The 15161-nt window shown below is 40.3% G+C and overlaps 1 protein-coding gene across 5 annotated transcripts in view; it reads right to left on the minus strand.

Annotated features, from left to right (window-relative positions):
• Positions 1 to 15161, minus strand: part of NAV2 (neuron navigator 2) — a 678242-nt gene that overhangs the window by 171393 nt on the left and 491688 nt on the right. For all 5 annotated transcript variants that reach the window (XM_073347852.2, XM_073347851.2, XM_073347849.2 and 2 more), the window contains one exon: positions 12539 to 12696. In XM_073347852.2, coding sequence (XP_073203953.1) covers positions 12539 to 12696 — 158 coding nt within the window. The remainder of the gene's footprint in view (positions 1 to 12538; positions 12697 to 15161) is intronic.

A 15161-nucleotide genomic window follows, 5' to 3' on the forward strand; every position in this document is an offset into this window, starting at 1 on the left:
AGAACTAAAAGTGGCAATTCTTCAACAAAAAAACTTCAAAAATAGACTCCAATGAGAGACTGGTGAATTGGAATTAATTTGCAAACTGGTTACAATTAACTTAGGCTTGAATAAAGACTGGGAGTGGATGTGTCATTACCCTGCTGTTCCTCAAACGTTCTTGTCAACTGCTGGAAATGGCCCACCTTGATTATCACTACAAAAGCCCCGCCCACTCTCCTGCTGGTAATAGCTCACCTTACCTGATCACTCTCCTTACAGTGTGTATGGTAACATCCATTGTTTCATGATCTCTGTGTATATAAATCTCCCCACAGTATTTTCCACTGAATGCATCCGATGAAGTGAGCTGTAGCTCACGAAAGCTTATGCTCAAATAAATTTGTTAGTCTCGAAGGTGCCACAAGTCCTCCTTTTCTTTTTGTGGATACAGACTAACACGGCTGCTACTCCGAAATCTGAACATTCTGGTCATCTGTATCTCAAATTAGGAATTCAAAACTTGGAGCACCCAAGCTCAGTGGCCACTTTGAAAACTTGGCTGCATAGCTATTTTACACTTTTGGGGAACAGGATACATATTATATATAAATGAAAGAAAATGAAAAAAAATCGAATGGAGCAATGAATTATAAACAAAACACCTAATAAAGTCTGCTTTCTTTTAATTTCCTTTACAAATGTAGGATTACTGTTTGCAAATATTAAATTGAATATTGTGGCTGCTGAAGAGGTTATACTGGGGGTCTGTCAATAGAGATAAAATGAGTGCATCTCTTTTCTTTCTCATTTTTACTGGTGTTTAACAAGTTACGCCAAACTGGCCAATCTTTGTACTGAACTGACCTATAAACTTCAGGTAGAGTCTGGTTTCACTTTTATATGCAGTGAAGTACTGCCAAAGACTTTGCTCTAGCTTTCTTCTTGTGACAGCAGTGGTATTTGAAAATGAAGATTAAAAACATAACAGTTGTATACTTGTTTCACACCCTATGGGACAGCAGGGTGATGAGAGATAACACCTATATTTAAGTCCTTATCATCACCTTAGTTTCTTTTCTTGCAAGCTGTTCAGACTTTAAATGAAACGAGACAGGAGCTAATGGATTATTTTTTATCTGTTTTGCCAGTGAAAGTCACATTCTCTTCCATGTCTTGCAAACTGGAGTTTATTAAGCCTAATGTTAAGAAGTAATCAGGGGCAATGTCAAGTTACACAATGGATAAATGAAGTGAAAAGGATCATGAGCTAGTTCGTAGACCACAGCACAAGGTGTGGAGAGATTCTATTCCTGTTTTTGTCACAAATGTCTTGGGTTCCCCTCCCTGCACTCCAGTTTTCTCACAGAAAAAGGAATGATCATGACATTTACCTATCTTACTGAAGTTGTGTGTGAATTATTTCATTAATGTCTGTAAAGGACAGAACAGGCTAGATTGTATTTTTAGACACAACCCTGAGCAAGGGGTGATATGTAAACTGCCAAAATTAGCCCTGGTAGGCATTGTGCCTCTGAGAAACCCTTCTGATGAACAGTTACCTCCTTGCTCCTTCCTTGTTCCAAAGGGAGGAAGGATGGAAGTAATTGGCTCATGCTGGTTCAGTTGTATGGACAGTGCACTGTGTTTGGGGGGGTATGTGTGAGAGGCAGAAGCACATGGAGCCAAGGCTCTAATCATGCCCCACCCACTTTCTCCAGGATGGGAAGTAGCAGGTGTACATTGACTGCTTCATTTTGACAGGTTTCAGAGTAACAGCCGTGTTAGTCTGTATTCGCAAAAAGAAAAAGCATAAGCTTTCGTGAGTCACTATAAGTCTGCTGCAGTTTCCACGATATGCATCTGATGAAGTGAGCTGTAGCTCACGAAAGCTTATACTCTAATAAATTGGTTAGTCTCTAAGGTGCCACAAGTACTCCTTTTCTTTTTGCTTCATTTTGCATGTCCAGATTCAAGTCTGATCAGCCTGCATAAGGATGCTGCAGAGTCCAAGTCACAATCTACTTCAATGTTTGTAGAGATCCTCTGGTGAAATTAATGCAAGGAAGTTCTATGGTCTGTGTTATGTAGGTGCATGTGTTATGCATGAGGTCAGACAAGATGATCACAATGTTCCTTTCTGGCCCTATATTCTATGTCGGATTCTAACCAAGTACAAAGTACTATCAACATTAATGGGGAAAACACACTGATGATACAGCCAGTCACTATATGTATTCCTTTGCTAAGGCTGGGTGGATAGGTGATAGTGATATATGTGTAATTTAAGAACCTATGCTTTTTGTGACACAGTATAACATTATTGGATATTGGATAAAGCCATTCCCTAAGTCTTTTAAAAAACATTTGTATAATTTTATTGATTAATGGAATCTCGCCTCAAAATTTAGGGTTATTTATTTTTTCAGTAGCCAGCTACTCTTCTATGCTCCATTTACTGTCCTTTTCATTTCAGTTCTATTCTGCTTCAGTTAATTCACTTTCATTGCCACAAGACACAGACAATTGACTAACAAGACAATTTACATCTGGGGGGAAAAGACCATAGATTACTAAAAGGTACAATTTGCAAACATACTTAATAATAAACAATATAAATGCATTACCCTGAAGGCTATTTATACCATAAAGTCATCACGTGTCCCAAAAGTCCCTCCAAGCCTGGGACCTCTTAAGGCAGACTTCCCTTTCTCCCTTCCCCATTCCACAAACACTTAATGAAGTAGGGGGCGTATTGTAAAATATTAACAAGCCCTAATCTCCCATCCCTTGTGTCCAAGAGAAATATACCTGTTGTGCTCTTGAACTTGCCAGCTTTATTCATTATTTCAACAAAGGACAGTAGATAGAACAGCAGGTGTAGTTCAAGGGTTAAAACTTTACAAGCATTAGCTGAACTATAACTGTGAAATGACGAAGGTGAATTGATAGTCTAAAACTGAAAACCAAGAGTTCTTGCACTGCTGTCCAAAACATTACTTGTTACTAGGATATATGATGATATATGCAGAGATAATAAAATTTATCTATATTACACCTTTATTATCAGTCACTTTTAGGCAGAGGGTGCTCGGAACATGTACTCATCTTGTCATAAATATAAAGGGAAGGGTAAATATAAAGGGAAGGGTAAACACCTTTAAAATCCCTCCTGGCCAGAGGAAAAACCCTTTCACCTGTAAAGGGTTAAGAAGCTAGGATAACCTCGCTGGCACCAGATCAAAATGACCAATGAGGAGACAAGATACTTTCAAAGCTGGAGGGGGGGAGAACCAAAGGTTCTCTCTGTCTGTTGTTTTTGCCCAGACCAGAGCAGGAATGCAGGTTAGAAGTCCTGTAAAGGGCTAATAAGCAATCTAGTTAGATATGCATTAGATTCTGTTTTGTTTAAATGGCTGTTTTGTTTAAATGTGCTGAATGGAATGTATATTTCTGTTTTTGTGTCTTTTTGTAACTTAAGGTTTTGCCTAGAGGGATTCTCTATGTTTTGAATCTGAGTACCCTGTAAGATATTTACCATCCTGATTTTACAGAGGTGATTCTTTTACTTTTTCTTCAATTAAAATTCTTCTTTTAAGAACGTGGTTGCGTTTTCATTGTTCTTAAGAGCCAAGGGTTTGGGTCTGTGTTCACCTATGCAAATTGGTGAGGATTTTTATTAAGCCTTCCCCAGAAAAGGGGGTGTACGGTTTGGGGAGGATTTTGGGGGGAAAGACATTTCCAAGCAGGCTCTTTCCCTGTTATATATTTGTTAGACGCTTGGTGGTGGAAGCAATAAAGTCCAAGGGCAAAAGGTAAAATAGTTTATACCTTGGGGAAGTTTTAACCTAAGCTGGTAAAAATAAGCTTAGGGAGTTTTCATGCAGGTCTCTACATCTGTACCCTAGAGTTCAGAGTGGGGAAGGAACCTTGACACCTCTTAACTTCCCTACCCCTTAAACAGATAATCTATCTAGTACAGTGGGATCTACTTCGCATGAGATATTAAAATGGATTGGAAGATAATTGACTTTATTTCAAAATGACAGGTAAATCCTGTTTTTCCAACCCCTATATAGTTTATTAAATACTCAAATTCTTATCAAAACCAAAATTCTGTCATGAACCCTGATTTTATGAAGACTTCAAATGTCTCCAGAACTTCACTTGAGTTCAGTTTTACTATACTGTCCAATTGGGTCCACATGTGGAAAATATGGAACTATGAAACCAACTGGCTTCACCAAATTCTTGGATTAATTGCAAATAGTTATAAGATTACCAGACACGGTGCACTGTTATAATATTAAAACAATTAAAACATCCTGATCCATACACTGTATATAAAATTTTCTCGAAAGAAAACAGCCAAATGTTTGTAACTCAGATTGTCAGGGTTAATGTCACCTATAGAAAAGACAGCTAAATCATTAAGTAAAGAATAATTTGTCCTCTAAAAGACCTGAAAATTGATTTACCAAGATATAATACTGTACACTTTTTGACATATAAGCATTTTCTATGGTAAATACAAAGTCTTTTTTCATATAGCTCCTGATGAGACGGTTCTGAGTGCCTCCTTTACAGTGCTAAGCACACCCCATTGACATCAAGAGTTGAGGTTTGGACCCTACTGCAACTGCATTTGGGATAATATTGTTAAGATCAGTGAAGCTCGGTCAAAGGACTTGATGGTGTGTGGAAATGGCAAAAATACTCTTTAATGAAAAGAAACAAGTCAGCATGAAGAACCACAGGCATGTTGGACCAGGGCTCTAGTCACCTCCTACACAAAATTCTCACTAATGTTAATGGAAGTTATGCATACATAACCAAGAGAAGACTAGAACCCATGGGGGCAGGAGGTAGAAATGTTTTGATATTAAAATCATTGAACTATAATGCTGTTCTAAGTGTATTGGTGCAGTGACTTTATTAGGGACGCCAGTTTAGCTGTCCCACTGAGCCACAGGTTTGATTACATCAGACTAGAGTGACCTTGCAAATAAATTGCTCAATCCTCACAGGCTACATACCTCTTTAAAACACCATAGATGCACATTCTATTATAGAGCTCTGAGATGCAAACTCAAGCTAATGAATACTGTCAAATTACTAACATAGCGAGGGAACACAGTTTCAGTAAATGTCATTCAGCTGAGCATTGTCAGAGAGAGGACCTTGAGCCTGGCATTTCGGAGGAGCCGCCACACATATAAGCCGTCTTTGCAACATCCATAAAACTAGGGTATGTTCCATCTTAAAAAACGACACTAAATGACCCTTGAAATTAAATTTAAATCATGCACAGTTGGCACCTTAGTTATAAAAGGGGTGAGGAAGCTAAATGGAGCTATTTATCACATGAAGACGCGAAGGAAGCCTCCACTGGCCATGTTCCATTCCTGTCACAGTACTCATCAAAAATACCTTACTTGCTGATTCATTTTCTGTTCCCCCTTGTCCGGGACTGATGCAGCCTTCCAAGCAACAAAAGGGGAAAGGCATGTTTCATAAGTGACAAGGAACCGGTGTCTACTGAACCTACTTTTTATGTGTGCGCTCAAGACGGCAGGTCACAAAACTACCTTTATTGCAAGGGGATTTGCGTCAATTACATTGAAGCAGGAGTATACCGTTCCTGGCTAAAGCCAGCTGGTTTTCAAATAGTAAATGTCATGCATTTACAACACACAAGGTCTTAATTTATCTTCCCCTTGAAAGGCTTCTTCGTGGTGCAGAGGGGGTCTTTTCAGAGCCAGCAACACCAGTGCCACTTAGAGCTGAATGCATGGTGAGAGCTCCTGCCCTAGAACTCAGCTGCCGCCCTAGACTCCATGGTACTATGAAATATCAGCACAGTGAACAACTAAGGAGTTAAAAACAAAATTAAGGCTCCGTTTATAATGTACATGTTTTATTAACCTGTAAATTTTGAACGTGGTTCGATTTTAACAATTATGACATCATATTCCATGCCAGTGCTACAATACCAATACTTTACCAAGGGACTCTTACCCAAATGCCCCCCAACCTTGATAGCTCGAGAAGGGTAGGCACGTGGGCGCACAGTTACAAAGAGGACGGGCAATTTGTTTTCTCAAAAAATGCTATCGCCTAACCATAATCAAAAGAGAAAGGAAAGCCACTTGAGGTTTTATTCTCATTTACCCCATGACCCCTTTACACACTCAGAGCAGTGTAAAGAGGCCATAAAGTGGTGGTAAATTACATTTACATGAACTTTAAGGCACTTTACAATGCTGGAGCAGTATACAGGGGCCTCAGTGTAAATTGGAATCAGGCCCTTGGGAAAGAAAACCAGTGGGGCAGATTCTGTGCAGTATCTCCTGAGAAAGACAGAACAGAAGGTGTGGGCCTGATGGAGGGTAGGCAAAGGCAGCTTTATGCCATCTTTGTGTAGTCCGCATGCTGCCTGCACTGGGACTGGTGCAGTCCCTTAAAACATAGTAGTGCAACCCTGGAGGTTTACCTGGGCTGCTATAGGTTGCTCCATAGGTAGAACACAATACTATGAGCTTGCTCCCATCCCCATCTTCTCTGGAATGCCCACTGTAACAGGGGGAGGAGCAAAAATGGGACACTTATGCTGGCTCTATTCTTTTCCTGCACTGGGGAAATTCTCACCAACCCATATAGTCTTCCCATTTATGCTGCCAATGCTAAGTATAGATTCAGAGTGTGGGGCCAGTAGATGAAGTGAGTGTGAAAGGAAGGTTAATACTTCATTCCTTGTATTTCTTGTAACTATACTGAATATCCCTTGTAGGGAACCCGGGGTATTATCCTGGGACACCATAAAAATATATGGTTCTTGGTCAAATTTGGTTAATTCCAAAGGTAAAAATTTGTTTTTTGGAATTTATGAGTCCTAGGGAACCCGGGATATGTAATCTCTGGAAGAGCTGATTTAACAGTATCCAAAGAGAGAATTGCTCAAAGAGGTACGTCTTCCCTTCAGAACCAAGAATGCTATCTTCAGCCCACATGTCTCTGCTAGAAAAGGCAGACCTCTAGATCTGACCTTCATTCATCCATCTGTTTTGAGAGCTCCTTGGGTGTCTCTTTCTTTTTATATATATATACACAAGGTCTAGCACAATGGGACCCAAATTTGATTGTGGCTTCTTGTGCCTTTTCCATTACAAATAAATTATGATAATATAAATATAAATATAATAAATATAAGCTCACATATGGAGGACTCATTTGGAACAGCTCAACATTTTCCTTCTTCCACTATCAGAATTTAATAAATCATAAATAAATTATATGTCTATAGTGCCTTGTAGCTAAGGATTTCAACATCTATTAGGCAGTCTCTACCCTGAGCAGCTTACAATCTAAATAGACAAGACAGACACAGAGTAGGGGAAGGAGAACAACACACAAGAAGCATAAAGTGTTGTGGTGGCAAACATCATGTTAGTTCCATATTTTTTATTTTATTTTATTTTGGTGGGTTTAGTTAGAAGGGGATAAGCTAAATGGGAAGAAAAGTGAACAGAGGGGACAGTGAAGGGAAGAGGTTAAGGGGACAGGTCGGGGAGAAAAGGGCAGGAGCGTATGTATGAAAGAAAGCTGAACTGAAGAAACTGTGAGGGAGGGAATGAACCCCTGTGAGACAGTGAAGTATTATCATCCCCATTTTATGAACAGGGAAACTGAAACATAGGAAGATTAGAGAGACAAGGTGGGTGAGGTAATAGTTTTTATTGGACCAACTTCTGTAGCTACCCTACATACAACACAGGAAGGTTAACAGCCGTATTCTGAAAAGAGGCCCGGGTTTTGGATGCCCAACTTGAAGTGCTGTGCAGCGTTGGCTCTAGGCTGACTAAGGTAACAAAAGTCCAACTCAGCCTACAACATAAAATTGTTTATAAAAATTAGCAGAAGTTGGAGACAAATAGACAGGTACAAACTGGATTGTTTAAGTTAAAAAAAAATCTAATACAGCGTCTACAAAGCTCCTGGTAAAATCAGGGTTATCATGACAACAAGATAAAAAAAAACACCTCTAGAAACGTGAGAAATGTTTATAGCTGAAAGCACCAAAATGTGCTTCGATTGGTTAATTTTAATGTGATGAGGTTGCTACAACTTCTTGGGCACTGTTTATCTGTGGGTCACCGATGGGAGCAGAGGAACACATGAACTGGAGGGAGCAAACTTTACAAGTATGGCTACCACCCCCTCCATCTCTGGGGACCCTGAGATCCAACAGGACACTGTCGGGCCTTTGTTGTCCTCATCCTGAAAAACACCTGAACCAGTCCGAGCCAGAGACTGGAAACCAAATGGCATTACCACCTCCACCAGCTACAGCTAAATAATGAACGGAACCTGAAACTTGGGCTCCCTCCCTCCTGTGTTATTCTCATTTCTCACCTAATTTCTTCTCCGTCCTGTCTTTCTCTTGCTGCCTTCTGTATAATAAGAGTCTGACTAAGTCAGCCAAGACAACTTCACCTTAGCAAAATGGCTGTGAGCCTGAAACCAAAAAGACAGCTAAAAGTAACATCATAAACAGCCTAATGCCAGGCCTCAGAGTGGCTGATAAGTCCATGTGCTTGGCCTGTGTTTTTCCAGCAGCAAAGTTGCAAGTGAAAATCAGCACCAAAGATCAGAATCTGCATTTTCTATCTTTCTTTTCTCTACCCTTTTGTGTGCATTTGTCTTGTTTTGTCTTAAAGTAAGCAGGATTGGACTCCAAGAAGGGCAGTTGCTCCTAACCATCTCAACTAAACTTTGTTTTTCCTGCTCAAGAGGACAGTTAATACCATCTAAAAGACTGTCAAACAGGAGATTTCCCTATCAAAGAATTTATACAGCTAAAGGGAATAAGGAATACTGTTAAAATGAAAGCCTTACTTAATACTTTACACTTCAAATGCTTTAACTGTTTGTTTTTCTTCTTCTATGTCTTTAATAAAAGGTTACAAAGACTTTTAATGGTGGCTGGTACAATGGGAGTAAGCCAACGATCAACTGACATGAAACTCTGGACCACCTTTAACTGTTTAATGTTGTGACAGCAAACAAGAATTTTATTCCCTTGGTGGGCCTGAGACATCCCCTTATTGAGGCACCCCAAAATTGAGGCACCCAAAACAGTGACCACTTAGAAATTATGTCTTCTAATGATGACCAGCCCAAGGCTCAGAGAATCACCGGCACAGCTACAGATCAAAACCATGGCCCCAATTCTGCCCTTGATTACTGGGGTCTAACTCCTATATAATGGTATGTTACACTATAGCAGCATAGCTATGGAGGTGCAGCTGTGCCACTATATTGTAGATGCTCCCTACATAGATGGAGGGGATTTTTCTGTCAGTTTAATAAGCCACCTATCTGAGAGGCAGTAGCTAGGTTGACAGAATTCTTCCATCAGCCTAGATGCATCTACAGTGTGGGTTAAATCAACCAAACTACATTGCACAGCTCTGAGAAATGTAGCTAGGCTGACCTAAGTTTTAGGTGTAGACCAGGCCTCAGGGAGGTCAGAATTGTTGCCCATAAGTCCTTAGTCCCAGAACTGTTAACTTGCTGTCTGCTCTTATTAGATGAACCTGAGCAAGTAGGATCTTGGATGGCACAATTAGTAGCAGTAAGATGATCTCTTGATAGTACTGATGTTGCAGTGTTCTGTAAAGAATTAGTTACAATGTAGGAAATTGAGTGTTTTCTGACTGAACAAACAATTGATAAATAATTTATTTCCGTGAATGCAAAGAAAATAGTAAATCTAAAAATACCACAACTCCCTCCTTCCCAAGCTTATAAACATTCTAAATCAGTGAAGCTCATTCAGCTCCAGAGTTCACGGGAGGAAGCAGAGCTGTAGACTGTATCAACATGGACCTCTGATCTCCCCCTTGTAAAAGGCTTCAGGGATCGAGATGAAAATAAAACTGACACAGTGGGAAGATAAATAGCAGGAAGACTAGTGAAGAACCAAAAAGGAGAGATGGAATTGCAGCAGCAGGAGAGAAAAAAATCAATACCTTAAAGAACAGGAAGGAACATTTTTCTTTCCTACTGTGTCAAGTTCCTCCTCTGTCTTGGTGGGTCCTGTGATTATTGGCAGATTTGCTCGCCTCAGAGGTTCACGGCAATTCTCAGTTTGGCCCCTTTCGTGGCTCAAATCTGCCGTTCACTCAGTTAGCCTCATCACTGGCCAGCAAAGGAAGAAAAACAATCCCCGCAGTCTCTGCTGATCCACCTAGTCGATCGGGGAACAGGCCAGAGACCTTCCCCTCTGGTGGAACCCACAGTCCAGGTCAACTCCTCCGGTATCAAGTAGGGAGTTGGGGGGATGGAGGGAACCCGGGCCCACCCTCTACTCCGGGTTCCAGCCCAGGGCCCTGTGGATTGTAGCTGTCTACAGTGGCTCCTGTAACAGCTGCGTGACAGCTACAACTCCCTGGGCTACTTCCCCATGGCCTCCTCCCAACACCTTCTTTATTCTCACCACAGGACCTTCCTCCTGATAATGCTTGTACTTCTCAGTCTTCCAGTAGTACGACTTCTCACTCTCAGCTTCTTGCACATCTTGCTCCCAGCTCCTCGCACTCATACCACAAACTGAAGTGAGCTCCTTTTTAAACCCAGGTGCCCTGATTAGCCAGTCTTAATTGATTCTGGCAGCTTCCTGATTGGCTGCAGGTGTTCTAATCAGCCTGTCTGCCTTAATTGTTTCAAGAAAACTCCAGATTGTTCTGGAACCTTCCCTGTTACCTTACCCAGGGAAAAGGGACCTACTTAACCTGGGGCTAATATATCTGCCTTCGATGAGCAGATTGTTACAGCTTCATGTACTGCTATCTATCGGAGAAGTTCTTCTTTGTGCAATCTATCCTTAATAGTAGGTGAGGGGGAAGAAGAGAAGTTACAACTCTTAAAAAACTGTGTGTTGTAGGGAACATTCAGTGGTTCCTAATTGTACAATTTTGTTTGAAATGAAATAGTGGTTTTTTTAGCCATCATGGTTGTAGAAATAAATATACAAAAACATGAAAAAAAACCTTCCCTGTTACCTTACACAGGGAAAAGGGACCTACTTAACCTGGGGCTAATATATCTGCCTTCTATCACTCTCCCTGTTGCCATCTGGCCTTACCCTGTCACACTACCTAAAACTGCAGTATTAATCTATAAAGCAACAGTTGAATCATACAGTCGTTAACTAAAAGGCACACTTATTTACAGTTCCTCAGTATGAGGAATATATTTAAATTCATGCTGAAACATAATGCCTGGTGTGAATCACTACGGTCATATTTACAACTAAACTGTTATGTTATCAAGTTTAAGTTTAACACCACTGAGAGAGCCTCCTTGCATTTTGGCTGAAAAAATGAGTTTGAAGTCTGTTTTTTCTCTATTATGTATACAACAAGCTCAGAAGGTAATACAATGGGATATCAAGCATGAGTGCTTGTTATGTGTTGTGATAGCTTAGGGATGCCTGTCAACAAGAAAAATAAAGGAGTGGTGACTGGAATTATTTTGAAAGATAATTTATCCAGAAAAAAAAAGATAACAAAGCACTGTAGGAGGCTAGGAACAATGAAGACGTACAGCAAAGTAAAAAAAAAAACTGCTAACAGAAATCCTCATCTATGCAGCATGCACTGAAGAGGGCCTGATCCAGAGCTCACTGAAGTCAATATAAAGATTCCCATTGACTTTAATTGGTTTTATCTCAGGCCTGAAGACAAGTTTGCAAGCATGGAACCATAGAGGGCCCTAGGAAAGAGAGAGGCACATCTCTAGCAGTGGGACTGTTTTAAAAGGAAAAACAAATAGATTTTGGGGAGGGAAGGTCTCAAACGCAGGTACCTACTCTGACTCTTACTCAGGTTTTCCCTAGTCTGGCTTTAAAAATGCCTGTGCATACATGAGATTGCCACTTAATCATTCAAGTGTATTTCCTTCTGGCACATTTTTTTTGGTCATCTCTTTTTGTTAAATAACTACCAGCCACATCCCAATGACTATCTATTTCCACTGAAGTTGACAGCAGAAGACACTACCAACTTTAGTGGGAAAAGGATCTCAGACACAGTTTTTATTAACAGGTTTCAGAGTAGCAGCTGTGTTAGTCTGTAGCTGCAAAAAAAAAAAAAAAAGGAGGACTTGTGGCACCTTAGAGACTAACAAATTTATTTGAGCATAAGCTTTCGTGTGCTACAGCCCACTTCATCGGATGCACGCAGTGGAAAATACAGTAGGATGATTTTACATACGCAGAGAACATGAAACAATGGGTGTTACCATGCACACTGTAACGAGAGTGATCAGTTAAGGAGTCCTTACTAGAGGGACTGTTGCAGGTTTCAGTGGAAGTGTGCTACAGAAGGACTGAGTGAAAGCTATGCAAGGGCCCTAGGATCTGACCCTATATTTACAACAGACCACATATCAAAGAAATGTTTTCACCTTTTCTGGAGCTCCAGTCATACTTCATTTCCACTGAACAAAACCAAAGCAAAGCAGATCTGAGGAAGTACAAAAGATTCATGGCACCTACCTTTTTCATTGCTATTTGATGGAGGTGGTTGTGGATTAACAGGTTTGGATTTGTCGTAGTTGTTAAAGCTCTGGCTGCGCCGGTTGTTGGCACTGATAGACCCACGAGTTTTGGTTTCGCTGCCTGCAGCAGATACCCTTGTGGTGGGACCTGGAAGTCTGTTAAGAAAAATAAGAAAACAGGACAAAGTACTCATAAGAAAAACCATGACAATTTGGAAGAGGAAAAGACAACTGAAAACCATGCGTAATCCAAGAACAAAGAGCGCAAGGCAAGAGAATTTTGTGGGTTTTGTAAGGAATTTAACCAAGCCACCACAAAACATCCTGGATAAAAATATACATAACTGTGACTACAGTTGTAGTTTGAATCGCTTTACATCAAGAAAACTCCTTCAGCTGGATATTGTACTATTCTAAGATGTGATTTTCAGATTTAAAACATTCAGAACCCAATTCTGCCATCCTTATTTAAGTTGATTAGTACTGAACTTGGCAAGTAGTCTGATTGCTTTCAATGGGACTACTAGCAGTACTACGCAATCTAAGTTAAGGTGGCAGAATCAGGTCCTCAATCATTTTTCTTCAGTGCTATAGCCCTTGGTCTCATTCTCCTCTCCCTTATGCCAGTGTAAACAAGAAGCAACTCCAGTGAATTCAATGGATTTATGCTGCTGTAAAAGTGGTGTAAGAAATTTGGCCTTATGTTCCTAAACTCGATTGCTGAAATGCATTATACACCGGACTACATCCAATTCAAAAACAGACAATGGGACAAAATGTGTCTGTTGCTTAACAACTGGCATTTCTCTGTAGGGAGCACATTACATTTGTGCTCTGGGAACTGATCTGGCTACCAACTGATTTTCACTGGAAGGTTAATATTGCTTATTTTTGAATCTACAAAACCTTCTAAGGTTTGAGTTCTGGCTGCCTCAGAGACCACCACTCTCCCCATGTAGTAGCACGGCAGTGGGATCAACTCAGGAGCTTGAGGAACTGAACAGCTCCCGGGTTAAACTACAGGATGCTGATAGTCAAGTTTTGTCAACGAAGGGTCCTCATTGGAACACATTTCCCTTTTGATCCAGCAGAGCCCAGGCTGCAAGCTTTATCTGCTTTATCAGGCTTTTTCTGGGGAGAGGAGATTGGGGTTTTAGAGTAGATGATGGGAATGATTTCTTCTATTTTGTGATTTTTTGGGGTAGCTGGTATTTTAAAAAAAAGCCCAATGGAGTTAGATGACCAACTCCCAGTGAATCTGAACAAGATAAGGGCTTTTCATTCCTTCAGATGAGGCACCCTTGAAAATCATAGTCTTAATATATGTATAGCACACTTTTATGAATCTAAATAAATGAAATACAAGAAAAACAAAATATGAAATAATGCCCTCAAAGTACATACCTGTAGAGAGTTGTTGAGACTTTTGAGTACCTTGGAAAGTAGTGTGACACCTTCATTTTTGAGGCTAAAAGCCAGAATCCGCTCACATCATGTATGGTAGCAACATTGAAAGACATGAGCTACTCTCAACCTTTATTATTTTCAGCATAAGTAAAAAAAATGTTTCTATAAAATCATGGTGACCTAAACGAAGTGTATCACCAATGAGCCTAATCCTGAAGCCCTTACTATCAGAGTGTAGTAAAACTTTACTCAGGGAATACTGCCATGGGGGGATGCAATGTGCAAAATCATTGTTACATCTGTAGCACCATTAGTGCTGGAAAGTCGGGAGAGGGGCTTTAGAACTGCTTTCCAAATCAACCAACTCTTCAGAGATTAGTGAAGGGAAAATGAAAAAATAAAAAAGGGAAAATCATAAATGTTAACAGATGCATGCACATGCTTCCAAAGCTCAGAGGAGGACAAAATATATGGGCACCACTAAAAACAAAAATATTGTATTTATAAATTCACATTACCACAGCCTCTGGCACATAACATTGTGGGTTTTGAGGTTTACTTTGTTGTATCCCAGACAACAGCCTTAAGTTCTCAACTGGTTATGAAGAACCTCAGCCAGTTTCAACACTAGGGGATGCTAGAAAATTATATATGGCATTGATCAAAGACAAATTAAACTTAGAACACCCTGGAATACTTTATCTATTGAAAAGAAGGCTACAAATGAAGAGGTGGTGGGGAGAAAAGATGGGAAACATGAATGCTTAGGGCTCTCGGTCCCATTTTTGATGTTTTCCTTGAAGTTGGCAGGGCAAGAGAGCTCATGCAGAGCCCATACTATTTAATAGGTGTTGAATCCAATCTTTTGCAGGCAGGGAGAGCCTTCAGGCTACATCACTTGACAGTCTGTTCTAAAGAAAGACTCCACATTGTTATCTAGTATGTTCTAATAATAGAGCTACTGGACTATTTTAGAATTCGTTCCCTACTCTTTTCTTTTTTTTTTTTTCCTGGTAGGATTGGTGGATGAGAAAAGAATTATTCTTCCTAAACGGTCCTCAATAGTGGTGTAAAGATTTGGACCAAAATGCATTGCTCAGAAAAGCCAGCATTCCAGAACCTCAACAGCACAGTATGCTGAAGGGGGCAGCCCAGACACATTGACCAGCAGAGGAGAGCACAGGTTTTCAATTCAGTCATTATTGTAATTGCTA

Source organism: Lepidochelys kempii, chromosome 6 (genome assembly GCF_965140285.1).
Source record: "Lepidochelys kempii isolate rLepKem1 chromosome 6, rLepKem1.hap1, whole genome shotgun sequence".
In the NCBI taxonomy this organism is placed as follows: Eukaryota; Metazoa; Chordata; order Testudines; family Cheloniidae; genus Lepidochelys; species Lepidochelys kempii.